Raw genomic sequence first — 26,837 nt, forward strand, 5'->3', positions numbered from 1 at the left:
AACTCAAGATCCTCCTGCCTCAGCCTCCTGAACCAGTAGGATTACAGGTGTGCACCACTGTGCCCCATTTTTTTTAATGTAAAGGAATCATATACTATATAACAGTCTTAAACTTTCCTTCTCTTTCAAGTTGGCAGGTTTGATAATTATCCATGTTGTTATATATATTTCTAGTTTACATTTAACTTTTCAGTGAGGTTTAATATACATAATATGTACAATCTATGAACACAAAATGAACATACACGTAACAAGCCAACTGGCTCTCCTATACTTTTTTCTTTTAGTTCTTTCTTCTCTCCCTCCCTTTCTTTCCTGGAATTGAACACAAGACCGCTTTACCACTGAGTTACACCCCTAACACTTTATTTTTTCGAGACGGGATTTTCCTAAGTTTTCAGGATGACCTTGAACTTGCCATTCTCCTGCCTTAGCTCCCTCCCCTTGGTAGCCAGTATTACAGGTGTGTAATGCATTGGTGCCTGGCTTCTTGTGCCTCTTTCATCATTCCCCCACCAACTTCCAATGTAACTAAGTGTAACCCACTTCTTAATTTGTAACAGTCATGGCTTAATTTAGCCTGGTTTTTATTTTATTTACTTATCTGCAGTGTTGGGGATCTAACCCAGGCCCAAGCCTTGCTACACAAGCTCCTTTTTAAAAAAATATTTATTTTTTAGTTGTGGTTGGACACAATACTTTTATTTTATTTATTTTTATGTGGAGCTGAGGATCAAACCCAGGGCCTCACACGTGCTGGGTGAGCACATTACCGCAGAGCCACAACCCCAGCCACAACACAAGCTCTTTACTATTGAGTTATACCCCCAGCCCAAGCCCACTTTTTAAAATTTGTATAATAATAATAATGTTGGGCTAGGGTTGTGGCTCAGTTGGTAGAGGGCTTGCCTAGCACATGTGAGGCATTGGGTTTGATCCTCACCACCACATAAAGTGAAAGTATTGTGTCTATCTACTATAAAATATTTTTTAAAAAGAATCATAATGTTATGTATTCTTTTGTATCTTGCAGTTTCTTTTGCCCAACACTGTTGATGAGATTCATCCCATCTTATGCACAAGAAATTAGAGTTTGTTCATTTTCTTTTTTTTTTTTCAAGAGTGAAAAGAGTAGGATTTATTCAAGTGTGAAGAATAGAAACTGAACTCTTGTTGGTGCAAAAGGGGACCCGGATAGGGGTTGCAAAGTTTATTTTCATTGTAAGTCAAAACCGTGAAAGATCTGAGATTCTACCCTAATTGGAAACTGACAAGTTATCCTGCCATTTTTTTTCTAAACTAATTATTTTTGCATTGCTCAGGATTGAACCCAGGTCCTCACACATGCTAGACAAGCACTCTACCACTGAACTATATATCCGTAATCCATGATACATTTAGGCACATGTGTGCATGCACACACATACATAAAATCACAAGACCACTGGATATGGTGGTGTGCACCTGTCATTCCAACAATTCAGGAAGCTGAGGAAGGAGGATCACAAGTTCTAGGCCAGCCTCAGCAGCTTAGTAAGGCCCGAAGCAACTTATGTTGGCCCTGTCTCAAAAAATAAAAACTCCTGGTGATGTGGTTCAGTGATAAAGTGGCTCTGGGTTCAATCTCCAGTATAAAAACAAAAATAAAAACACAAAACCCGTGATCAGAAAAACAGACCATTTATTACTTATTATACCCCAAACCAGCAACCAGAGGAACTAACATTGTGCGTTGATATTTCATGCCCCAATTTGTACAGGGCTGGATGTTTCCTCTGGGTGCCTGATGGCAGCATGGGAGAAGAACCTAAAATGAGGAGACTTGAAGATGTTCAGAAGCTATTGACATACTTGCCTGAGCTCCTCTCCATCAGATTCCTCATTATCATGGAATGTCAGCAATCTCTTAGTTGGAGGTGAGGGTAGCATTTCTAGGTTACCCTGAACTGTCTCAATCTTTCTGGAGTTATATATTCTTTAATTTACTGTTCAAACATGCCCTTGGCTCAGGCCAGGACTACACATAAACCTGAGCAATCCATGAAGACCCTCCCCCAACAATATGAATATGCCACACTTTATCATCCACTCTTGGGGGTGGATGTGCTTTTGATTGGTTTCCAGCTTGGGGTGATTATGAATAAAGCTGTTTATAATATAAGCATTCTGTTCTATCTTTGGTTAACATTGGTACATGTTCTTTTTCTTAAAAATTTTTTTTGGTGGTAGAAAGAAGCAATACATTTATTTATTCATTTATTTTTTTTTATATTTATTTATTTAGTTAGTTATTGGCAGACACAACATCTTTGTTTGTATGTGGTGCTGAGGATCGAACCCGGGCCGCACGCATGACAGGCGAGCGCACTACCGCTTGAGCCACATCCCCAGCCCTTATTCATTTATTTTTATGTGATGCTGAGGATCAACCCAATGCCTCACATGTGCTAGGCAAATGCTCTACCACTGAGCCACGACCTGAGCCTATTTTTTTTTTTTTATTGGAGATTGAACCCATGGCACTCTTTCTTACCATCTCCATCTTGTCACACTTTCTCTGCCCATCTGTTTTCATTTTTGTTTTCAACTTTTGTCTCAACTATCTCCATCTCCTTTCTATTAATCTTTTTCCTTTTTTTGCTTGTTGTACCACTTCTTATGTCTCCGGGTATCACTCTGTATCTGTCTCTCCTTTGATTTCTCTGTAACCTCTGGTGCCCCTATGTTCCCCAGGCTGGCCTTGAACTCCTGGGTTCAAGAGATCCTCCTCCCTTACCTTCCCAGTATCTAGGATTACAGGCACATACCATGGTGTTCACCATTGCACCCACCTTTTTTTCTGTTGGTATCTTTCTCCCTATTCTTCTGATTCTTCCTGTGTGTCTCTCTATTACCTGTCTTTAATTTCCCATGTCTGTCTTTCTCCCTAGCCTCTCAGGATCACTTCCTTTTTATTTTATTTTTTAAATTTATTCTAATTAGTTGTACATGACTCAGGATCTCTTCTTGATCAAGTGGATAGGGTGACCCTACTGTCAGGGTTTAGACCCTCTTCCTCTTCCTTGATTAAGCCCATCTCTTTAGAACACCTTGCCCACCCAGTATTTTCCCTTTTCCCCATGCACATATGTGGATGGCAATTCCAGGGGCTATAGGGAGTGTGAGAACCATCAGCCAGGGAGATCAAAGCAGAAGAATGGGGTAGAAGAGCTGAGTGACAAATCAAGATAGATGGAGACAAAGATGGGAGTGAGGCAGGGAGGAAATGTGGAAGAGACTGGAAAAACCTGAAGGAGGGCCACTGAAATCCTTGGTGGATGTAGATGTTAGTAAATAGGAATAAATCAGAGATGAAGGGCTGGGGGTGTAGCCTAGTGGTAGAGCCAGCAATTAGCCTGAGAGGGCCTATGGGTTCCATTCCCAGCACAGTAGGGGCGTATTTGAGAAAGAGAATGCAGGTGAAGCACTTGTGTGTTTCCTTAAGGACCCCAGTTAGAAGGTAAAGGGCCAGAGGCCTGAGGCAGGCTGGCCTGACCATTCGCTGTGGGTCCAGACTCTCAGTACAGTAGGTACCTCCATACTGCCACCATGGGAACCACTCACACCTTGCTTGCTCTCCTGCATTTGGCGCTGCATATACTGTCTCCTCCCTGCTGCATTTCTGACCCTTACAGAGATTCCTGTTACTCCTCTACTCCTCTGTCTTTATTCTTTCTCCTTTTTTTTTGTGCCAGATATTGAACTCAGGGACATTCAACCACTGAGCCACATCCCCAGCCCTATGTTTTTTTTTTTTTTTTAATATTTTTTAGTTGTTGATGGACCTTTATTTTATTTATTTATTTATTTATGTGGTGCTGAAAATCTAACCCAGTGTCTCACACATGCTAGATATGCACACTACCACTGAGCCATGACCCCAGCACCCCCCCCCCCAGCCCTATTTTGTATTTTATTTAGAGACAGGGTCTCACTGAGTTGCTTAGGGCCTTGCTAAGTTGTGGAGGCTGGTTTTGAACTCATGATCCTCCTACCTCAGTCTCCCAAGCTGCTAGGATTAAAGGCATGTGTCACCATGCCCTGCTCTCTCCCTCTTTTTTTCATTTATCTCTTGCATGTCTCTTTCTGCCTCCACCTCTGTATCTCCCTATGTGCATCTCTTTGTTTCTACTTCTCATCTCTCAACTCTGTTGTCTCTTTTACCTTCTCTCCATCTCAGTCCCTCCCTGAATCTGACCCTATATTTCTCTTAGGAAGCTGACACATGCACCATAATCTGAAGCTGCCCTACAACTCTTTCTTTCCCTCCTTCTCATTTCAAGTTTATTAAAACTTTAGCAGTACAAATTACCCAGGGTGCAGATTCTTTATTTTCTAAGCCTCACTTTCTAACCCCTCTCCTTCATATTTTAAATCTGGCATCAGCCTACCCTATCCCAACTAGAGGCTGGAGGAACTACTGTAGGAAGGGGCCCTGAATGTTACTTGGTGAGCAGGCGAGCCACCTACAGGGGCCCAGACTGCATTGGTCCAGTTGCCCCCCAGTGGTGAACTTGAATGGATTCCCAGGCACGAGAGGAGGGCTGAGTGCCATAGCATTTGGAAGTGCCTTAAGGGATGGGACCTTAAAGTTGGATGAGGTAGAATTTAGAGGCTACAGAGGATGGGGAACCTGCAGATAGTAAGGGGTTTGTAGGGCCAGGGCCCATTTAAAGGGGACCAGGGAGATAGTGTAGGATTGTGTAGAGGTGGTAGGTTCTGCATTTGCCTTAGAGGGCAGCATGGAAAGATGGGCAAGGAGTAAGGCCGGTGGACTCATGGAAAAGAAAGGCCTGGAAGAGGTAGTAAGCAAGGTGAGGGCTGGAAGTAACCAGCAGACTAGACCAAAAAGGCCACTGGAATAATCCTGAGTGGGATGAGGCCTAGGAGTGCAGAAGGGGTCCAGAAGGCACTGCTGCTCTAAGTGCCTGTGGCACCAATGGTTAGGGGTCATACCCCAAGGCTCCAGCCATGTTCCTGGTGCACACTAACCCCACCTTGCCCTGCTTTTCTCAGGCCCTTGGTGGGGTGGTCATGCACTACCTGGCACTATCATTCATGCAGGAGGCATAGTGGCTCAGTCACCTTTGCATCCCTATGAACCAATACTGTACCAGGGAAAGGGCATTTCCATCAAGTAGCAATGGCTTGCAGATAGGAACAGGTTTTGTCTCCCATGAGGTCATGTGTACTGGAGCTGTTTGTGTAAAGGAAACCCTTGATTTCTCAGGAAGCTTTTGTGCCTCCCTGTGGCATTTGCACCCCAATGGAGAGTGTCTGCCTCAGCCACATAGGATTTACATATAAGTGACATCACGTGGGTGTGATGTCCATCCAAAAAAATATCTTCCCCATTCATTTCCTATCCTGAAATGAAAATTAATTTCTAGTTCTTTTATGGTTGGCCTGAACAAACAAACAACTAAGCCAATCATGGTGAGGCACACCTGTAATCCTAGCTACTCTGGAGGCTAAGGTGGGCTAAGACAGTGATCCAAACAACTGACAACACTGCATGATCTACTCTGTAGAAAAGTATCCCTGTGATAGAACGGGAGACTGACACAGGAGACCTTTTTTTGAAGAAACCATATCTCCCTGACACCAACTTCCATTCTAGGGCCACAGTGAGACCACATTGGATGGGGATAATTTTTGAAAATGGGGTGACTGGTATCTAGAAAAAAAGGGCTTCCTGTAAGGTCAATTTCCCAGCCTTGGCCATGGGAGCTTATGGAGGAGGGGTCAGGATAGCAGTATGTGTATGTGTACAGTGTCAGGGGTACAACATGCACAAACATGTGCACCCCCAACAATCCCTGTGTTCGTTCGTGCACTTCTTTTCAAACATGTTCCTGTCTGCTCATTCATTGTTTGGCTCCTGCACACCCTTATGCATGTACCCAATTCTTATCTTCATGCACTTCTCCCTTCCTGCTCATTCATCCCATAAATGTTTATTATAGCCCATTCATGGTGGGACTCTAAGTCCTAGGGCTTCTGAGTCATGAAAAGGGCTCTGCCCTTGTCCTGAGAGGGAGGTCCTGGGAGTGCATAAACAGGCATTTCAAAACTGGCTTTAAAAAACTCATCATGGTGCAACACGAAGAAGCTGGGATGAGAACTTATTACATGTGAATGTGGGACTAGGGTGCCCTGAGAGAGAAAAAGGGAATCCGTCTGTCAAGGCCACTGGGATGCCCCACCCCCAACCTGGGACAAGGGAGCAGAATAAAGGCCCTCTCTGGAGAGTCCAGGGCTAACTGAAAGTCAGCCCTCCCTTAGAGGTGAGAGAACCGAGGAGCAGCTCCCATAGTGGTGGTGTCAGGTGGCGGCTTCCTCAATGATATTGCTGACAGCTGGGAAAGTCTGTGTCTGGGGTATCCTCCTTAGGGGAGAGCTGGCTGGGGTCCTCTAGCAATGGGGGTACTAGAGAAGGGAGAATGATGTTAGGACGATTGGAGGAGTACAGGTAGAGCATTTTCTGCCTCTTTCCCTGACAATCGTCATTAGGTACTCACCATTGCGGAACTGTCGGGAGGTAAATCGAGTGAGGAGGATGCTAACACCCTCAACGAGGGCTAATAGAATGCCCCCCATCATCGCTGAGCCCACCATTGCCAATGGTCCACCTGAGGGGTGAAGAAAGAAAAAAGTGAGGGCAGGCAGAACAGTGTGGGAGGCTCAAGGGTCAGGGATGAGGGGGCACTCACTGCGGGCAGCCAGCACAGCCCCAGTCACTGCACCACTAGTGATGGAGTTCCAGGGATCCTCCCTGCCTCGCAGCTGCACCAGGCCATAGTCCACGGTTGAGAACAGGAACCCCCACACTGCAAAGCTACCTGTATGGGGACAGAAGCTTAATTAGTGTATCTGGGAAATCCCAAAAAACATATCTTGAGGTTTGGGGAGTTCTAAGGCTTGAATTCTCTGGTCAAAATTGGGAAAAAAGAGTCTAGGGGTGTAGCTCAGTTGTATAGTGCTTGCTTAGCATGAGTGAGGCCTGGGTTCTAACTTCTGCACTACAAAAAAAGAATGGGAGAAAACCTGATATAAAGGAAGGAGAGCAAACTCCCCTGAAATATTATGTCTGTTCACATCCTTTGTAACTTCCACTTCAAGCCATCTTTAATTGTCATTGATGAAAGAAAAGTGGCACAGGATTGATCACACACACCTGGGATAAGACGCTGGTTTATCGTCAGGAGCCTGACAAGGCTGCTCTGCACAAAGACAGGGACAGCAGCAGCAAGCTAGGGAGAGCAGCACAACAACCCCTTGAATGTTACCTTTTATAGGCTAGAATCATGGCCTCGTGCTAGGGGCAGGTTTAGTCTGGACTGACATAGTAAGTATCCCCTCATCTTGTGGAAGGCGAGTTTGTTTCTTGGGAACAGAGACAGGCAGTATTCCTATCTCTCAGAGGGCAAACAGGGAAACCGGCATGTCCCTTTATCTTCTCAAGGAGAGAACAGGGAAACCAGTACGTCCCCATCTCAGGGGCCTGTAAGTTGTCTCCTATCTCTCAATGAGAGAAGAGGGAGAGACCAGCAGGTCTCCAGGCTAACAGGTTTTATCTTGGGCTACTTTGTATTCTTGGGAATAAGAACAGTATTCATAAAGTGGGGGTGGGGAAAAGGAAGATGGCTGCAATTATGCTAACAATTGATATTCCCTTCACCTTTATAAGGAGGTGACAAACGTTACAAGCATATTCATCTTTTATATGGCTTTTAATAGGCAACTTCAATTTTATTTTGGCACCAGGGAGCCACATCCCCAGCCCTTTTTATTTTTTAAGACAGGGTCTTGCTAAGATGCTTAGGGCCTTGCTAAATTGCTGAGGCTAGCCTTGAATGTGTGATCCTCCTGCCTCAGCCTCCCAAGTTATTGGAATTACTGCACCACTGGCATACATCACCATGCCCAGCACAACTTTGATCATTTAATCACTACAGACAGCTGGATTTCAGGCCTTGATTTCAGGGAGAAAGAAACAGGTCAGGAAAGTCAGTTAATAACATAATATACACCTGGGTATGGTGGTGCACACCTGTAATCTCGGCAACTTGGGAGGTGGAGGCAGGAGGATCACCAGTTAAAAGGTCAGCTTGGGCAATTTAGCAAGACTTTATCTGAAAATAAATAAATAAATATATATATATATATATATATATATATATATATATATATATATTTATTTATTTTTCAGTTTTCGGTGGACACAACATCTTTATTTTATTTTTATGTGATGCTGAGGATCGAACCCAGCGCCCCGTGCATGCCAGGCGAGCGCGTTACCGCTTGAGTCACATCCCCAGCCCCTGAAAATAAAATTTTTAAAAACTAGCTAGAACTCATTAGATTTCAGTGGTGGAGAGCTTAAACAGCGTGCATGAGGCCCTGGATTCAATTTCCAGCACTATCACCAGGGAAGAAAAGTATATATAGGTTAAACATCTCTAATCCAGAAATATAAAATGCTCCCAATCCAAAGCTTTTTGAGTATGGACATAACACCACGAGTGGAAAATTCCACATTTGCCATCACATGATGGGTCACAATCAAAATGCAGATGAACTAAAACTACTACAAAAATTAGCAGGGTGTGGTGGTAAGCACCTGTAGTCCTAGGTACTCAGGAGGATAGGGCAGGTGTATTACTTGAGCTCAAGAATTTGAGACCAGGGGAGCTGGGGTTGTGGTTTAGTGGTAGAGCGCTTGCCTCGAACGTTCGAGACCCTGGGTTTGATCCTCAGCACCACATACAAAAATAAACAAGTGAAATAAAGGTGTTATGTCAACTAAAAAATAAATATTAAAAAAAAAAAAAGAATTTGAGACCAGGGCTAGGGTTGTGGCTTGGTGGTGGACTGATTGCCTAGCATATGTGAGGCACTGGGTTCGATTCTCAGCACCACAAAAAAATTAATGAAGTAAAGGTCCATCAACAACTAAAAAAATAAATAAGTTTGAGACCAGCCTGGACAACACAGTGAGACTCCACCTTTTAGGGTGTGGGTGTGTGTGTTGCTGAGAATCAAACCCAGGGCCCTGTATGTGCTTGGCAAGCACTGTACCACTGAAGTAGATTCCCCAGTTCCAAGACCTCATCTCTTAAAAAGTAAGTCTATAGGACTGGGGATGTAGCTCAGTGGTAGAGTACTTGCCTAGAATGACCTAGGCCTTGGTTTGATCCTTAGCACTGCACAAAAAAGAAAAAAAAAAAAAAAAAAATATATATATATATATATATATATATATATATATATATATATACACACATATATATATAGTTATATGTGTAAAGTTACTTTTGGCCTATCTATATAAGGTAATATATAAAGCACAAATTGAATTCCTATTTATATTTGGGTCCATTCTTAAGATATCTCATTAGGCATATGCAAATATTCTAAAATCTGAAAAAACTCTGAAATCCAAAATACTTCTAGTCTCAAGCATTTTGGATACTTGTAGTTAATATGTTTGAGGGATTATTGTGTTTCAGGACCTATATGAGATACTGTTAGTTGACATTGTTAATTTTAAATTAGTTAATATTATTTAAGGGTTTGTTTAGCATAGCAACCAGCACTTAGTACCAAGTAAATCAGTAAATTACAAAACTACTGATAAGGTGGTTAATGTAATCATCATCACCCTATTATAGATGAGGTTCAGAAAGGCATGCTACTAGCCCAAGGCCACAAAACAGGGAAGACATGGGGGCTATATTTAAACTCTGGAATCTACATTCTTGCTCTTCCATGTTTAATTGTTTGGAAATGTCACCTCCATTGGAAGAACTCAGGCAGAGTCTGAGCTAAAATCTGGACCTCCCACTTGCATCTGTCCCTAAAGGATCGACTTCCCTCAACACTACCATCATATTTCCTATGGCATTACAAGACTCTCACCTCCAATCTGGGGTGCATGGATCCTCACAGTGTTGATACTACTCCTTAACCGATGTTGAATTCCCTGGGAAAAGTAACAAAATGAGTAAGGGCAGAGTTGAGGCCACTGGCAGGATTTCTAGCCTTTAAGAGAGGAAAGAGGGGGCTGGGGATGTGGCTCAAGCGGTAGCACACTTGCCTGGCATGTGCAGGGTGCTGGGTTCGATCCTCAGCACCACATAAAAATAAAATAAAGATGTGTCCACCAAAAACTAAAAAAAAAAACCAAATATTAAAAAAAACAGAGAGGAGGGCTGGGGATATGGCTCAAGCGGTAGCGAGCTCGCCTGGTATGCGTGCGTCCCAGGTTCGATCCTCAGCACCACATACAAAGTTGTTGTATCTGCCGAATACTAAAAAAAATAAATAAATAAAAATATTTTTAAAAAAAGAGAGAGGAAAGAGGTGGGCTTGGGATGTAGCTCAGTGGCAGAGCATTACCTAGCATTTCTGAGCCCCTGGGTTCAATCCTGAGCACCACACATACCAAAAAAAAGAAAAATAGGGAAGGACACAGGTGACCTAATAGATGTGGAAAAGCAACCAAGAACTAGGGGTCTTGAGGGCACTCTAGCATAGGTGTTGCCAAAGTTGGGTTGATAAGTTCTAATTAATTCCTTTGTACACTCATTCACTCAATAAATGGCTAATGAGCACCTACTAGGTACCAGGCACCACACTGCAGGGATACAGCAGTGAACAAGGTAGATTTGGTCCCTCTCCTCTCAGAGCTCATATTGTAGTGGGACAACAGATACTGAGCAAATAAATGAGACAGTTTCAGACAGTAACACAAACTCTAGAAAAAATAGGATGAAGAGATCTGATAGTGACTGACGAGTCAGGAAAGGCCTCATTAAGGTGGGAGCACATGTGGGGCACTGGGAATGTAGCTCAGTGGTAGAGCATGTGCTTAGCATGCCTTCAGGAGGTCCTGGGTTCCATGCCCAGCACCCCCAAAAAATAAATAAATAAATAAATAAGGAAGGGAGCAGTATGTGCTAAGATCCTCAGAATGAGAAATGTGAGCAAAGATCCAGGAAAGAGCATTCCCAGAGTTGAGGGGAGGGACAGAACTAGAGGTAAAAATTGTAGAGATCTTTGAATGACATTTGATGAGATATTCTGAGCAGGTAAGAGAGCAAGAGACAAAAATGTTTATGTTAAACCAGGTGCATGCCAGTAATCCCAGTGGCTCAGGAAGATCGTGAGTTCAAAGTCAGCCTTAGCAATGGTGAGGTGCTAAGCAACTCAGTGAGACCCTGTCTCTAAATAAAATACAAAATAGGGCTGGGGGTGTGGCTCAGTGGTCAAGTGCCCCTAAATTCAATTCCCAGTACCAAAAATAAATACATAAATGTTTTTATAAATCAAAAGGGTTTTCTTTTCGCAGAGTCTTTAGAGGACTGAGGCAGGAGGATTCAAAGTTGGAGGCTAGCTCTGGCAGTTTAGCAAGATGCTGTCTCAAAAGAAAAAAAATAACAAAGGCTGGGGATGCAGCTCAGTGGTACAATGTCCCTGGGTTCAATCTCTAGTAGTGGGGGAAAAAAAGGATTTTCTCAATTGTAAGACTTTATTCTCTCTGCCAACTAAACTCCTGTCACTTCCCTATATCTAGGTTTCTAACCCAGAATCTGTCTTTAGGTAAAATCTGTCTGACTTTGCATACACATTTAGGATTTGGAGACTTTTTTTTTTTCTTTGCAGTGCTGGGGATCAAACCTGGACTCAGGCATGCTAGTAGGTGCTTTACTACTGAGCCATACCCCAAACCCTAACTACTGTTTTGAAAGTATACTATTTTCACAGAGCAGCTCTAGATGGGTGGAAGGAAGACAGGGGTCTGTGTGTAGTTCCTCCAAAATCCCAGGTCCAGAAGCCAGGCCTAGCATACAGTAGGCGAGCAGGTACCAGAATGAATAAGTGCACATGGAATGGCTGCTCCCAGCAGTTTTCAGAGCAGCATTCTGTATAAGAATGTCTTCTGACCCCCAACACCAGTGAAAGCCAGGACTCACAACAGGGGCATTGTGGAAGCCCTTGATAGCCTGGAAGACTCCACCTCCAAATGACACCCATAGTGAAGGCTCCACCACAGTCATCCACAATTCGCCATGGGCTGCAAGCAGGAAGGGAAAGATGGAGTTAATGCAAGCTGGTCACCCCAGGCCCCAGCACCTGGACTCTTTCAAACTGGGAGAAACCATGTCACCAGAATGGGAAGTTCATGCAGCAGAAAAAAACACTTCAGATAGTAACAAGATAGCCAGGTTTGATGGCACATGCCTATAATCCAAGTCACTTGGGAGGCTAAGGAGGACCCCAAATTCAAGGCCAGTCTGGGCAATTTAGTAAGACCCTACTCAAAATTTTAAAAAGTAAGTCTGGTATGGTGGGTGCATGCCTATAATCCCAGCAACTCAAAGTCTGAAGCAGGAGGATCACAAGTTCAAGGCCAGCCTCAACAAATCAGTGAGACCCAGTCTCAAAAAAAAAAGGGCTGAAGATGTAGCTCAATAGTAAAATACCCCTGGATTCAATCCCAACACCCTCCCCCCAAAAGCAACAAGATTGTCTTATCACCTTCCCCCCCACACACAAGAGAAACGGGTCAAAAGGGCGAAATTATTACTCTATTCCAACAAAGGAATCAGCCAACTGTTTAACCCCTATTAAAATTTGAGTTGGCACATTTCAATTAGGGATATAGAAGTGTTAACTAGCTGGGCACGGTGGTGCATGCCTGTAATTCCAGACATTCTGGAGGAGGCTGGGGCAGAAGGGTTGCAAAATCGAGGTCAGCCAGGACAATTTAGGGTGACCCTGTTTCAAAAAAATAAGGACTGGAGAAATGGCTCAGGGCAAGAACGCCCCTGAGTGCAATCTACATTACCACAAAAAAAAAAAAAAAAAAAAAGAGAGAGAGAGAAAGAGAGAGAGAGAGAGAGAGAGAGAGAGAGAGAGAGAGAGAGATTTAATTAGTTAGTACTGTTACTAAAGCAGGGCCTGGTGACACGCCCTTCTCAGACGATCAGCCCTGTACATCCAAGGCCCACTCCTTTTACACCTAACACCAGGAAAAATCCAAAAAGACCACAAGGAGGATCCCAGCGCCCCCGCCTTGCCCACAAATAGGCTCATCCACGCCCTGCCCCTATTTACAAAAGCGACGTGGGAAAAACCATGTTTTATAACCCTGGGGGTTTCCACTCAACACCGTAGCCCCCCTCCGCTGAAGTGGATTTGACCAGCGGTATCATTTTGATAACAAAGAGGGACTATGAGATACGAAGTCAGGGGAAATGTTTGGTAGTCCGTACTGCACCGCACCTACTCAAGCACACAACTGTGGATTCTCTTAACAGAGCCTGAGTGGGAGGAGCCAGGTGAGGGGGCGGAAGGAGTTAAGTTTCTGAGAGTCTCCCGAGTTCGGTACGTGACACTGTGTGGCCTGTGTGTCTCCCGTCCACCTCCCATGGCTGGCCTGGGCGCCACAACCGCAGTCCCAGTGCGTGTGACTGTTGTCATACCAAGGCTCCTCCATGGCGCCAGCGTCTGGCGGCGCAGTCTGGCGGGACCCTAACCAGGCCATGCCCCCAGTGTCAACGCATATAGGCGCGCGAGCTTTTCACCTTGTCCAGGGAAACGATTGGGTCGCTTCGCTACTCGTCAAGCCAAAGGAGCACTCTTATTGGTCAGCTATGTTTGCGTCATCAGTCCACTGCAGCCCTTGCGTCGCCCAGTTACCTCAAGGCTTGGGGAAGAGGACCTCATTCTGTGCTTCGAGGGGGAAAAATATAGATTCGTGTGGTACTGGTGATAATAGTGGCGACGAGGGTGTGTCGGCCGGTCTAACAGCTTTTCCACTACCCGCACGATTGTTTTGGTAATCCTGGGGTGGGCACATATGTTTAGATCTGGAGGAGGTGTTGCATCCAGCTCCCCCATCCCAACGCCTTAGTTCCTCCCACCCAGCAGTCTTTGAGGGACAGTGGGTGAGCCCACTTCTGGGGTGCAGCACATGGCACACTCAGCAGTGGGTGGAGCCTGTGCCTGGAAGAGGAACTGGGTCCTGCAGCATCCGGTCTCGAGAGCAGGGTTGGTGAGAATTTTGGTGATACTGCCACCTATCTCTTCCATCTCTTAGCACGTAGATTGTTAGTCTAGCTATTGGTGCAGTTAGGTAGGTGGAGGTCGTAAGAGTAGTACAGGCTTCAGGGAGATTCTTGGTTATTAGATCTAGATTAGATTCTTCATTTGAACTGATTTTCAGTCTTGTCTTTCCGTCCCTAGGTCTGTCACCTACCGCTATGCCGCTGCCGGTTGCACTGCAGACCCGCTTGGCCAAGAGAGGGATCCTGAAACATCTGGAGCCTGGTGAGAAAGCTAAGAGTAGATGGGCCTACGATTTGCCAGTCTTGACAGGCACTTTGTTTTTATGTCGGCACTTGGTAACCAGCAAGGGCCTAGTGTGTCCCAACCAGTGACATGGCAGGCATCTCATTGCTAACAATATTATTTACTGACATCCATTCCTACTGTGTGCTAAGCACTGTATGTAGGAAGGGTTGGAGGTTAGATATTTCATCCTTATCAATACCCATATCAGATGCCATGTTCAATCCATGAATCAAGGTGGTGCAATGACGTGCACCTACAGACCAAGATATTCAGGAGCCTGAGGCAAGGTGGGGGGAATTTCTTGAGCTCAGGAGTTCTAGGCCAGTCTGGACAACAATCATGAAACACAATTTCAAAAATAATTAAAATAAATCTGTGAATCAATCTGTAGGGTTTAACTACATGGTATCTAATAGGAAGGATAGTTGACAAATCCTGCAGTCTCTTGTTGTCAAGTATAGTGGTGGGGTGATGTTTTGTTGTCTACTATAGATAGCATGTGTCTCACAGGTCCTCTGGTGATTGACACAACAGTGGTGACGTATACTTTATTGTTCACCATATCAACAGCTGACATGTATTTGGGACCTAAGAACATGGCATACTTATTATGCCTAATAGTCTAAAATGATGGTTAGGATCTATCACTTAGGCCTACTGTGTTTCTGGCTGCTAATTATATCTTATGGTCAATAATATTAAAACATGGTATATATTTTAGGCTATGGTGTGCCAGGCACTAAAAAATGTATCATACTATTTCCTTGTTGATATCTATTACAAGACCACTGTGTGCCAGGCATAGAACTTGTGGTTAATAGTATTAAGAGTATTGGTTTTTGGTGGTGCTAAGGATTGAACCCAGGTTTCTGAGTATGCTAGGCAAGTGCTCTACCACCGAGCTACACCCCCAATTCCATATCATTGACATTTCTTTTAAGCCTATTAAGTACTAGGTGCACTGCTGATGTAGAAATACATCTTATTAGCAATATTGATGATTATATCTAATATCTATTTCAGGCCTACTGTGTGACAGTCATTATACCATTACTGGCATCTACATTTCATTGTTAATTATAAGCACAGCTAAAGTCTGCTATAGGATCTACTGATAGCCAGCACTGAGCTGATAGTAGACAATTTTTATTCTATTGATATTAACTGACATCTGTTGCAGGCTTACTAAGACCTCAGAAACTTAATGGATTCAGAGCAATGTTTGGATAAGTCCCTTTTGCTACCCAAACTCTTGCTACTCAATATAGAGGAATCAGGAACCCTGTACTCACCAAACTTGGAAGCTGAATAGATTGGACATTATTTTTAGATAACCCCCTTGCTGATCAAACTCACTTCATCTACATAGGTTGGGATAACGTGAACTCAGGAACTGAATGGATATGGATAAATTTTTTCTTGGGAATACTGGGCCTTGTGCATGCTGGACAAGTGCTCTACCACTGAGCCATACCCCCGGCATGACATGGATAATTTTTTTTTTTATGAATTCCTATCAACTCTGAAACCAGATAGGTTTGGATAACACTATAAACTCATCGTCTGGACCCAGAACCAAAAGATTTAGGTAAATTTTCTGGCAAATTCCCTGAAACAGATGTGCTTGAAATGCAAGAAGTACTTCATTTGCTTCATGGCACACACATACACCCAAGTGTCTTCCACATGTGATTTGTGTGGATATGAGTGTGCCTCTCCGGGCCCTGACTGTAGGATGAGAACTCCCCTGTTCCTTAACTGCTCTCCTCCTCCTCCTCCTCCCTCCTCCCCCCTCCTCCTCTTCCCTCCTCCTCCTCCTCCTCGTTCTGCTAGAACCGGAGGAAGAGATCATTGCTGAGGACTATGATGATGATCCTGTGGACTATGAGGCCACCCGGTTGGAGGGCCTGCCACCCAGCTGGTACAAGGTGTTCGACCCTTCCTGGTGAGCCTGGGGACCTGGGGGGGAAGGGCAACTGACTTTTGAGTTTGCCCTTCCTTGTTGTCCCTGACTGTGGGGCATATAGGGTACACGGGAAGAGATCTGGGGTCCTGACATGGGGCAGATATAGGCAGAGATTGGGGAGACAAAGAGTTCTTACAAGTAGAAGACATCTGTGCTGACACTCCTTCCCTCCCACTGCCCCCCAGCGGGCTCCCTTACTACTGGAATGTGGACACAGACCTCGTGTCCTGGCTCTCCCCACATGACCCCAACTCCGTGGTTACCAAATCTGCCAAGAAGCTCAGGAGCAGTAATGCAGGTGAGTTGGCAGATCCAGTGGTGCCTCGACACTTGCAGTTCTGAGAGGGGCCAAGTAAATTTTAGTGGATCAAGGAGGGGCAGATGAGACCAAGCAGGCCCAGCCCCAGGCTAGTGAGGATGTTAAAGGTGGAGACTGCTGGCTCCTGGAATGGGAGAAAGTCACTTCAGGACTTTCATGTTTTCCCTAGATGCTGAGGAGAAGTCGGACCGGAGCCATGAGAAGTCAGACAGGGGCCATGAGAAGTCGGACAGGGGCCATGAAAAGCTGGACCGGGGCCATGACAAGTCGGATCGGAACCATGACAAGTCTGACAGAGATCGAGAACGTAGCTATGACAAAGTAGACAGAGAGAGAGAACGGGACAGGGAACGGGATCGGGACCGTGGGTATGACAAGGCAGACCGGGAAGAGGGCAAAGAACGGCGCCACCATCGCAGGGAGGAACTGGCTCCCTACCCCAAGAGCAAGAAGGGTAAGCAAAGCAGGCTGGGACTTGGGTGAGGTACTCAGCTTGTCAGGGCATACAATATGAAGAAGCCCTCTCTCAGGCGCCTGAACCTGGTATCCTGGAGAAGGGTGCTGTGGTCCATTGCAGCTACAGGCTTCATTTTTTTTCCTGGGATGGGGGGCTATGTGATGAGGGACTCCTTTTGCCTCAGTTGAAGAACTTCCCCTGCCATTTACTTCCCTAGTGGCAAGCCGAAAGGATGACGAGTTAGACCCCATGGACCCCAGCTCATACTCTGATGCACCCCGGTAAGTGACAACCCCTTGTGAGCCCTTCTCTTTCTTCATGACTCTCACTGCACCTGTGAATACCATCCTCCTCACCATCTCCTTTCTCCTTCCTCAGTCTTGACTGGTTGGGGGATGATCACTATACCCCTTTCCCACCCCCTTGACCCTCTATTACCTCCAGGGGCACATGGTCAACAGGACTCCCCAAGCGGAATGAGGCTAAAACGGGTGCTGACACGACAGCAGCGGGGCCCCTCTTCCAGCAGCGTCCATACCCATCCCCAGGGGCTGTGCTCCGGGCCAATGCTGAGGCTTCCCGAACCAAGCAGCAGGACTGAACCTTTGTTCTCTGGAGCCCTGGCAGTTTTCTTTTTTCTTTTTGTGATACTGGATATCGAACCCAGGGCCTTGTACATGCTAGGCAAGCATTCTACCACTGAGCTATTCCCCCAGCCCCCCTGGTGTTTTTAATAAAAGCTTTACTGTGGATCATGTTCATGAGGCTTAAGTGCTTCCTCCCTCTCACTCTTCAGGCTCCCCAACCCAAGCTGGCAAGATCCAAAACACATTTTATTTGCAAAACTCACCTAAGAAATAATACTGGGGTGGCAAGGGCTGAGGGCTGAGGTGGGACATTAACAAAGAAAGCTTAGTCACGTCTGCCCCGCATGGGAGCAGGGGCAGTGTGGATAGGGAGTTCGGTGTCTGCCTCACCCTACCCCTAATACTGATCAGAGTTTGGTCCCAGCTGGGCCAGGGCAAGAAGGGAGAACGACGCCAGGCCAACGTCTTCAATCCCGGCGGCTACGAACCTTTCACCTTGGTGAGCAACCTGTGGTGGGAATGGGGAGGAAAGAGAAACACAGAAAGCTGGGGTGGGCTAGCAGTCGGGTTTCCTAGGCAAGCGAGGGTGGTGGCAGTAAGGCTGGTAGTCCTGGGGTTAGTAACAGTGCTTATGCGGAGAGGGCCCACTGGGTCAGAAAGCTACACATGGACTAAATAAATACAACATCTTTATTTGGCATTGGGTATCCTGACATTTGTTCATTACAGTTCCTTAGAAAACAAACCAAAAAATCAGACAAATTAATAAAATAAAGATCCAGTGGCCCTATTTACATATAGCAAAGACAGCCCAGGCATCTCCCATGAGCACATGTGTGCGTGCACACATGTATACACACACACACACACACACATACATACACACACACATCCACACACATCCCCTGGGATACAGTTAAGGGGTTAATAAGCTTTGGGGAGTGCAGGGAGCAGGTTTCACGGCTCATCAATTCTGAGACACCCCACCTTGAAGTAAGGGTACCTCATAATACAGCCAACGGGGTAGCAAAAGTGAGATTGGCAGCTTTAATTTTCTTCTCAGAAAATAACCCTGCATCTGGCAATTGTCAGTGTCTTAAGTTCAATGAGATTTAGCCACTTCAAGGACCTCCCTTCCCCACTTCCCACACTCTGGATCATTAATGATCTGATTATACCACAAATCCCCAAATGACTAAAAAACAAATGGCCCCTACTGCACCCTCCCCCAGATGCAAACTCTCAGCTTGGGCCTCTTTCTTGCCCTGGGTGTTTGCAGCAGGCCCATCTTTAAGGGTCTCAGTGCCAGGGAAGCTGCCCCAAGGCCACAAAAGAGACCAAGCCAACAGGACCCAGGGTGATGGTAAGGGAGGAGAGAAGGCCTCAAAGGATGGGAAACAGAACCCCACAGGTAGGCATTAGTCATTACTAAAGAGCTTTTGTCCAGTCTGTCTTTACAAAATTGGAGGGATGACTGGAAGGGACTGTCCCAGACATGAGAGACAAGACACCTCCAGCTAACAGGGGTGGGTAGACAAGACAAAATGCCTTGAATGACCATTTTCCCAACCCTCTGCCTAAAGAGGTTAGACTGGGGCAGAGGAAGCAGCTCTAAAAACCCCCTCATGGGGAATGTCAATCTACCAGGAGGGGTTCATGTTGACACCCAGCCCTAGCCCCGCCCCCCGCCCCCCAGAAGTCTCAGTGTCCTGGGAGAAAAGACCATCTTCCAACCCCAGAGGAGCCAGGCCCTGGCGATGACTTGGTTCCTACAGATGCCTGACATCCTTCACCCCATCCCCCCTCCCTGTCCCCCCCACCCCCCCGCCACCAGCCCTCACTTCACCAGCACTGACTTTGGCAGAAAGGGCTCCGTGATGAGGTCTCCTCGGTGGGAGGACAGCTGCGGTGGTGGTGGTTGCCCTGGAGGCTGCTGGTGAATGCAGGGCCCAGAGGCAGAGGCAGAAGTAGAAGCTATGGCTTTGACTGCACCTCGGGGAAGGCTGTAGAGGTAGACTGCACCAATGACGAGGCCAGCGCCAAGGGCAAACAATGGGTCCAAGTGGAAGCCAAAGAGGCGGATGGAGGCAACAGTGGACAGCACAATGGACAGGGAGGTGGCAAAGCCCTTGAGGATGTTGTCAGCGTACTTGACAACAACAGCCACCAGCAACCCGCCAAAGGCTTGGTTAAGTACTACGCCCCAGACGGCAGGCGTGTACCCAAAGAAGAAGCCACGGCGGGCCACAGCAGTACCCTCAGCCCACCAGAGCCCTACTAGGCCCAATGCTGTGCCAAAGAGGCCCAGTTGCAGGTTGCGAAGCCATACGGACCCTGAGCTGCCTTTGAGGATCTTCTCAAAGTAGACACCTGCAAAGCCGGAGGAGAGGCAGGAGGCCACAACAGCTGCTAGGCCAGCCCCTGGGTTCTGATCCAGTGGCCGTGAGCCACCCCCACCTGCTTGCTGTGCCTGGACAATGGCGACACCAGTGAAGAGGAGCAGCAGGGAGGCCCACTGTAGCCGGGAGAGGCTGCGATTGAGCATGAGCACGGAGAACAGTGCTGTGGTCAGGATCTTCAGTTGGTACGTCACCTGTGAGTGACATGTGGAAGATATTGAGGGCTCATCCTGAGTCCCAGTAGGTGCGTGTAGGGGGACAGCACCCACTGTGGCACAATGGAGGGACACTGGATGTCAATGGGTGAAAATAAAAATAGCAAAAAGAGCCAGTCACTAGCCATTGGTTGAGTTGTGGTTCAAGGGTCCAAGGACCCTCCCAGAGAGTACACAAAGGGTGGTGGTGCCAGGAAGTCCCAAGCTACACCCAAGTTCACATCCCAATCGCATTTTTTGGCTGTGTGATCAGGGACAAAGCATTTGCCCTGTCTGAGCCCTGGCAATCTCATCTGTAAAATAAGGCTAAAGTATATAAACCATCTTACAGCAGGTAGGTTTTGTGATGAGGGAAATCTGGATACAAATGAGTCAACCACAACAACAATAAAACCAGCAAATATTTACATAGTGCATTGTAGGTGCTGGTGTGGATCTAAACACTATGTAAATAAGTTCACTTAATCCTCATGAAACCACCATAGGAAGGTGGGCATCATTGTAACCTCCAATTCAAAGATACATAAACTAAGAAACTCAGGCATAAAGACATTAGGTGACTTGCCCCAAAATTACACAGCTGTAAAGTAGCAGAATTGAGATTTGAACCCAGGCAATTCAGCCCTAGAATCCTGGCTCTCTATTTAACAAGGTTGCCCATGAATATCTAACCTAGGATTCTTTCCAGGTATTTCTTTCAGTCATCCCAGCATCCCCATGAGCATCCCCTATTCCCAGTTCTCACAGATGAGGACACTGTGATTGAGGGAGTTCCAGATGACAGGGAGTCCCAAATGACACAGCCCCTGCTTTCTGCTGCTCATTCCCCATCCTACCCTCTATCCCCCAACCCAGCCAGTTCCCTTGGGGACATACTGGGCTCAGGGCTCACCTGGAAAGTGGCAGCTGGTAAATTGGAGATGGCAACATACTGAAGGTTATTTTGCAAGGTGTAGATGAGAGAGGGCACTGCAAGCTTTAGTGTGTCCACATACTGCACCAAGACAGCCTCGTGGAGGAAAAGAACCAGGTGCTTCACGTTACCTAGGTGGGAGAAGGAGAGTCCCTTTTAACAAAGACTGTCAAAGATAGGGATCCCCTAAAGTTTGAGACCAGGCCTGGCTCCTGCCCTCCCCCACCTACCCAATACCCTAGGGGTTAGAATGAGGTCTGGGGCTCAAGTTTTTTTTTTTTTTTTTTCAGTGCTAGAGATTGAATCCAGGACCTTGTGCATGTTAACTATGTATTCTACTACTGAGCTACATCTCCAGCATTTGTGTTCAGTTTCTCCCTATGGTACAAATGTATCTCTAGGAAGCCTTTCTGATACTAAGTTTATTCACTGCAAAAGCAGTTGGGGGTAGTTCAGTAGCAAGGCACCTGTCTAGCAGGCAGAGTCCCAAGTTTCTATACCCAGCACTGCCAAAAAAGAAAAAGAAAATAAAATGTCCCCAGAAGAATCATTCAAACAGGGTGTGCTGTCACATGCTTCTATTCCCAGCTACTTAAAAGGCTTTGGCAGGAGGATCCCAAGTTCAAGGATAGCCCTGACAACTTGGCAAGACCCTGTCTCAAAATAAAATAGGAAAAAGGGCTGAGGATGTAGGTAGGGTGCTTGCCTAGTATGTACAAGACTCTGGGTCCAATCCCCAGCACCACACACACACAAATTATCCATCACACTGTGTCTGATAATCATAGAGCACACTTCATTCACCTGAGAGCCCACCACCCTGGCATAGAACCCCATTCAAAGTAAGCACTTAATACATGTTTGTACAATGAAAAAATCATCATTATCCAGGAACTTATGAAGTAGAAGCCCTGGAGTTCGGGTGGAAAGTCATATTCCAAACAGGGGAAGTTTCAGACTAGTTGTTTTATGTTTTGGTACTAGAGATGGAACCTAGGATCTCATGCATGCTACTACTGAGATAAACTCCATCTCAAGGCTAGATTTTTAGACTTATACTATTTTAGCTCCTTAGTGGCCCATAAGCCACATGTGAGCAGGAGCCAGCCCTAGACACACCAATCAGTTTCCCCTGACCCATGGATTAATGCAGTCTTGATTATTAAGCAGAAGTCTGGCCAGAACCTGTTCCAGTGACCAACTGAGAATCATCAACACAGCCTATGCAAAGCTCACCTCAATTTTTTTCTTTCTTTCCTTTTTCTTTTGGTGCTGGAGATTAAACCCAAGGCCTCACACGTGCTAGAGAAGTATTTGACCACTGATCTATACACCAGCCCCGCTTTTTTGTGTACTGGGGAAAACCTACATCCACAGCCCCTTTTTTAAACTTTTTGGTACTGGGGATTGAACCCAGGGGCACTTAACCAGTCCTTTTTATTTTTTGAGACAGGGTCTCACTAAGTTACTTGGGGCCTTGCTAAGTTGTCGAGGCTGGCCTCAAAATTGCAAACCTCCTGCCTAAGCCTCCTGAGTTGCTGGGATTATAGATGGACACTATCATGATGGTGTCAGTCCCTTAAAAAAATCTTTGAGAGAGGGTATTGTTAAATTATCAAGGTTGGTCTCCAACTTGCTATCCTCCTGCCTCAGCTTCCCAAGTCACTGGATTACAGGTGTGCATCACTGTACCCAGCCCCCAGACCTTTCTTTTTTGCTTTATTTTTAAACAAAGTCTCACTAAGTTGTCCAGGCTGGCCTAGGATTTGTGATTCTTCTGCCCAAACCTCCCAAGCAACTGGGATTCCAGGCATACAATTCCCAGTACTCCAAATAAATAAGGTAACAAGATTGTATGCCATAAACAAGCATAAATGTGCATATTCATATTACTGTGGTGAATTGTGAATATTCACACCAAATGGGAAAATAAAAAACAGTCTACCAAGAGGTCCACATTAGGTCAGGCTACTTTTTCCTTTTCTTTCTTTTTTCTTTTTTTTTTTTTTTTTTTTGTGCAGTGCTGGAATGGAACCCAAGCCTCACCTACTCAGGAGGCTAAGGCAAGAGGATGGCTTGAACCTACAAGTTTGAGTAGATCAGGCTTTGAAACATACCATGGAGACTGTTTCAAATAAAAGAAAAACAAATTAAAATTGTAGGTAAGAGCTAAAAGCCTGGCTGGGGATGCTGGGGATATAGCTCAGTTGGTAGAGTGCTTGCCTCCCATGCACAAGGCCCTAGATTCCATCCCCAGCACTACAAAAAAAAAAAAAAAAAGGCCTGGCTGGGCATAGTCATGCATGCCTGTAATCCCAGCCACTCAAGAGGCTGAAGCAGGAAGATCCAAAGTTTGAGTTGCCTGGGCAACTTATCAGGACCCTGCCTCAACATAATTTTTTTTAAAAGGGCTGGGAGAAACATACCCCTACCCCTGGGTTAAATGCCCAGCACTGGGGGAAAAAAGCTGAAGGCCTGTGATGCAGTCTTTAGCTATCTCTCACTTCCCATCTCAAATGTTATCCTATGAGGACAAGCCTTTGAACTAACATTCACCTGCCTCAGTTTCCCAAGCTGCTGGGATTACAGTCATGTACCACCATGCCTGGCATTTTAAAAACTTTTATGACACTTAAGAAATCATCATAAATTTGAATTCAGATTGAATATTTAAATATTAATTTCTGATTTTTTTTTTTTTTTGGTACAAGGAATTGAACCCAAGGGTGCTTAACCACTGAACCACATCATTAGCCCTTATTATTTTTTATTTTAAGACAGGTTCTCACTAAGTTGGTTAGGGCCTCGCTAAATTTCTGAGACTGGTTTTGAACTTGCAATCCTCCTACCTCAGCCTCCCAAGTTGCTGGAATTATGGGTGTGTGTCACTGCACCTGACTCTGAATTCCTGAACTCAAAAAATACTCCTGCCTCAACCTTCTGAGTAGCTGGTACTATAGGTGTGTGCCACCACACCTCACTGGTATTATCCTTAAAAAATATGTATCAAATAACTTATCCATGACAATAAGGGGGATTTAGAACATAGCTCAGTGGTATAGCACTTGCCTAGAATGTGAAAAGCCCAGGGTTCAATCCAGAGTACCGCAAAAACAACAACAGCATAAAGATAATAAGGACAAATTAAAACAAATAAAAAAATAAATTAAGGAAGGATTTACTTTGAAATAATATGAGGAGAACTACATAGACAGACATATTGGCTAGCACTGACTGGATAACCATTGATGCTGTTTCAGAGCAAAGTGGCCATGAGTTGATAATTGTAAATCTGGGGGATGGATACATGGATATTTTACTATTTTATCATTCTCTAATTTTGTCTAAGTTTGGAATTCTCCATTATACAAAGTTAAAGGTAAATCAATCAATCACTATGTGAGTTCCCTGCTACCTCATGGGTGTACGATCTCATTCCTACATCCCCAACTTATTAGGGGTATAAAAGTGTAGATGCTGTGGAAGGCAAAGAAGCTTAGGTGCACTTACATAATCCCCAGGCAGGTTCACAGACATGGGGATACTCACACAGCAAACCCTCCATGTGAACACATACAGGTATGTGGGGAGTCCTTCCCAACAACCCCTCCCTGGCTCATACCCCTCTTCTGTGCGAAGAGCAGCAGGAGGCAGGTGAGACCTTTGAGCACTTCGGCCATGACCACAGCAGTTGTGGCAAAGAAGCGATCCCCAGGCAGCGTGCGGGCGTAGCGGATGCTGAGGATGAGGGAGGCATTCTGGACCACCAGCACAGCTAGGGATATGTACTTGAGGCGCCGGTGAGCTGTGGGGAATGGAAGGGACGGGGGATAGGAGGGGGTCAGAAGCTACTGGGGCATAGCCAAACCACCACCCAACCCCTCTCCCTTTTCAACCAGGATTATCTGAGCCACTGCAACTTCCTCCATCGCCTGTCCACCCTGACCCAATGAGGGATTGACCCCTACCTGCTTCCATTCCTTCAACCACAGGCAGGAGAGCTAAAAACGGACAAGTAGGTCCATTCTGTCCAGCTCATATCTTGAATCCTTGCTGAGATGTCAGGAAATGGCTAGGGCAGGCCCTAGACATCCACCCCATCTCCCCTCCCTATCTCTCTAACAGAATACCAACAACTACATTCTCAACATTTATTGATAGTGCTCACTGGGTGCCTATCGCCAGGTAAAGGAATCTTACAGATTTCCTCAATAGACTCTTACATCACCCTGATTCTTAAGAAACTATGAAGATTCCCATTTTATGGATGAACAAATTGGGAATTTATATGAAATGATGGTCTTGTTTAATGAGGGTCATGTAAAGAAAAATACCCCAAATACAAGGAATGAGACTATTGTTTAAGGTATGTCCAACCCCAAAGAAATGGTATTTCTCTCATCTCCCCCATTGTCCCAAGGACTGAACCTCATATAATGAACAGTAACCCCACTAAGAATGGTCTGGTTCCCTCAACCATATAAGGAAATACTTCCCTATATTACACGTTCTGTCCTCCTAACGTTGCACGCCCTCCTTCCCCAGCCAAAGAATAATTCCTTGTTCTACCCACACTCACAATGAACTCACTCTGCTATAAGGAAGGACCTGGCACTCTCAATGTTCTTTCTGTGACCTATAAGGAAGGACCCTCCCACTTCAACATACAATAAATTCTACCTCCATTAGGAAGGGATCGCCACAGAAAGGTCTTTTCCACGTATAATGAAGGACAAACATCGTCCTCAAAATGGACCCTATAGTCATAAGGAAGGGCCTGCCCCACCCTAGCTGACAATTTATAAGGTCCCTTTATAAGGAAGGAACAACCACCCTCAGAACAGTTTCTTCCTTCTTCAAGGAAGAACTCCCACACCGTCAGAATGATCTCTCCCTTCCATTGGAAAAGACCTACTGCACTCAGAATGAAAGGTCTCCATGGTCTTATCCTCTCCAAAAGGAAATTTCTTCCATATTCAGAGTGGTCTTCACCCTCCAATGCGGACTCTCCCCACAACCACCCTCAGAATGGTATCTTCCCCACCCCAACACACTCGCAATGCTCGGTTCCGTTCTCCCTTCCCTTTTACACGCGCGCACACACGCACACACACACACACACACACTCCCGCTGCAAAAGTGATGCTCCCTATCACTTTAGTGAGGAATCTTTCCGACCCTTAGCGATCCCGACCTCTGCCCCGCCGCCGACTGCTCGGCCACTGTGCGTCTCACCCGCACTCGTGGTCCCAGGCTCCAAAGTCCCCGCGGAGACCGCCCCTGGCCCGGCCGCCGCGGTGGAACCACCAACACCAACCGCTGCCATGTTGGCATCTGCCCGGCCCGTCCCCTCGGCAACAGCAGGCCACTTCCGTGTCAATCACTTCCGCTTCCGGGCCTCTGAGGCGAGGGCGGAGCCGAGTGCCTGCCTGGCCAAAGGGGTGGTTTTCCTCCGCCCTTCGTAAAGGCTGGCTGAAGTACTGACCCGGGAAATTTCCAAGTTCTTTGAGAAAGGGAGAACCAGGACATGGGCGACTCTAAGCCCATCGTTACAGATCCGCGCTGGCCCACACCTCTTACT

General features: G+C 45.9%; 3 protein-coding genes across 7 annotated transcripts; 1 reads left to right on the forward strand and 2 right to left on the reverse strand.

The window, feature by feature from the left end:
* Window positions 1–1,631: 1,631 nt before the first annotated feature.
* On the reverse strand, window positions 1,632–13,637 carry Timm17b (translocase of inner mitochondrial membrane 17B). 2 transcript variants are annotated; one of them, XM_046442504.2, is made up of 6 exons: window positions 13,530–13,637; window positions 12,018–12,118; window positions 9,961–10,024; window positions 6,753–6,881; window positions 6,561–6,671; window positions 1,633–6,468 (listed from the first exon to the last, which is right to left on the reverse strand). In XM_046442504.2, the coding sequence occupies exons 2-6, from the start codon at window positions 12,099–12,101 to the stop codon at window positions 6,380–6,382; spliced, it is 477 nt and encodes a 158-aa protein (XP_046298460.1). In that variant the 5' UTR covers window positions 12,102–12,118; window positions 13,530–13,637; the 3' UTR covers window positions 1,633–6,379. The 2 variants fall into 2 exon arrangements, with proteins under 2 accessions (XP_058434674.1, XP_046298460.1); XM_058578691.1 differs by having other exon boundaries at window positions 1,632–6,671.
* Pqbp1 (polyglutamine binding protein 1) lies at window positions 13,520–17,901 on the forward strand. Of its 4 annotated transcripts, none has more exons than XM_046442500.2 (7): window positions 13,520–13,693; window positions 14,293–14,376; window positions 16,234–16,345; window positions 16,552–16,664; window positions 16,855–17,139; window positions 17,360–17,423; window positions 17,587–17,901. In XM_046442500.2, the coding sequence occupies exons 2-7, from the start codon at window positions 14,310–14,312 to the stop codon at window positions 17,741–17,743; spliced, it is 798 nt and encodes a 265-aa protein (XP_046298456.1). In that variant the 5' UTR covers window positions 13,520–13,693; window positions 14,293–14,309; the 3' UTR covers window positions 17,744–17,901. The 4 variants fall into 4 exon arrangements, with proteins under 4 accessions (XP_046298456.1, XP_046298454.1, XP_046298457.1 ...); XM_046442498.2 differs by lacking the exon at window positions 13,520–13,693 and adding an exon at window positions 13,727–13,885; XM_046442501.2 differs by lacking the exon at window positions 13,520–13,693 and adding an exon at window positions 13,989–14,097.
* Window positions 17,902–17,957: 56 nt separating this feature from the next.
* Window positions 17,958–26,750, reverse strand: Slc35a2 (solute carrier family 35 member A2). The gene is made up of 5 exons (XM_046442497.2): window positions 26,492–26,750; window positions 24,879–25,061; window positions 21,236–21,387; window positions 19,586–20,322; window positions 17,958–18,237 (listed from the first exon to the last, which is right to left on the reverse strand). Exons 1-5 carry the CDS (start codon window positions 26,580–26,582, stop codon window positions 18,210–18,212), a joined length of 1,191 nt encoding a protein of 396 aa, XP_046298453.1. The 5' UTR covers window positions 26,583–26,750; the 3' UTR covers window positions 17,958–18,209.
* Window positions 26,751–26,837: the final 87 nt, after the last annotated feature.

Source organism: Marmota monax, unplaced genomic scaffold (assembly GCF_021218885.2).
Source record: "Marmota monax isolate L192 unplaced genomic scaffold, Marmota_monax_Labrador192_F-V1.1 WCK01_AAM20220418_F8-fsc00170, whole genome shotgun sequence".
NCBI classification, from domain to species: Eukaryota; Metazoa; Chordata; class Mammalia; order Rodentia; family Sciuridae; genus Marmota; species Marmota monax.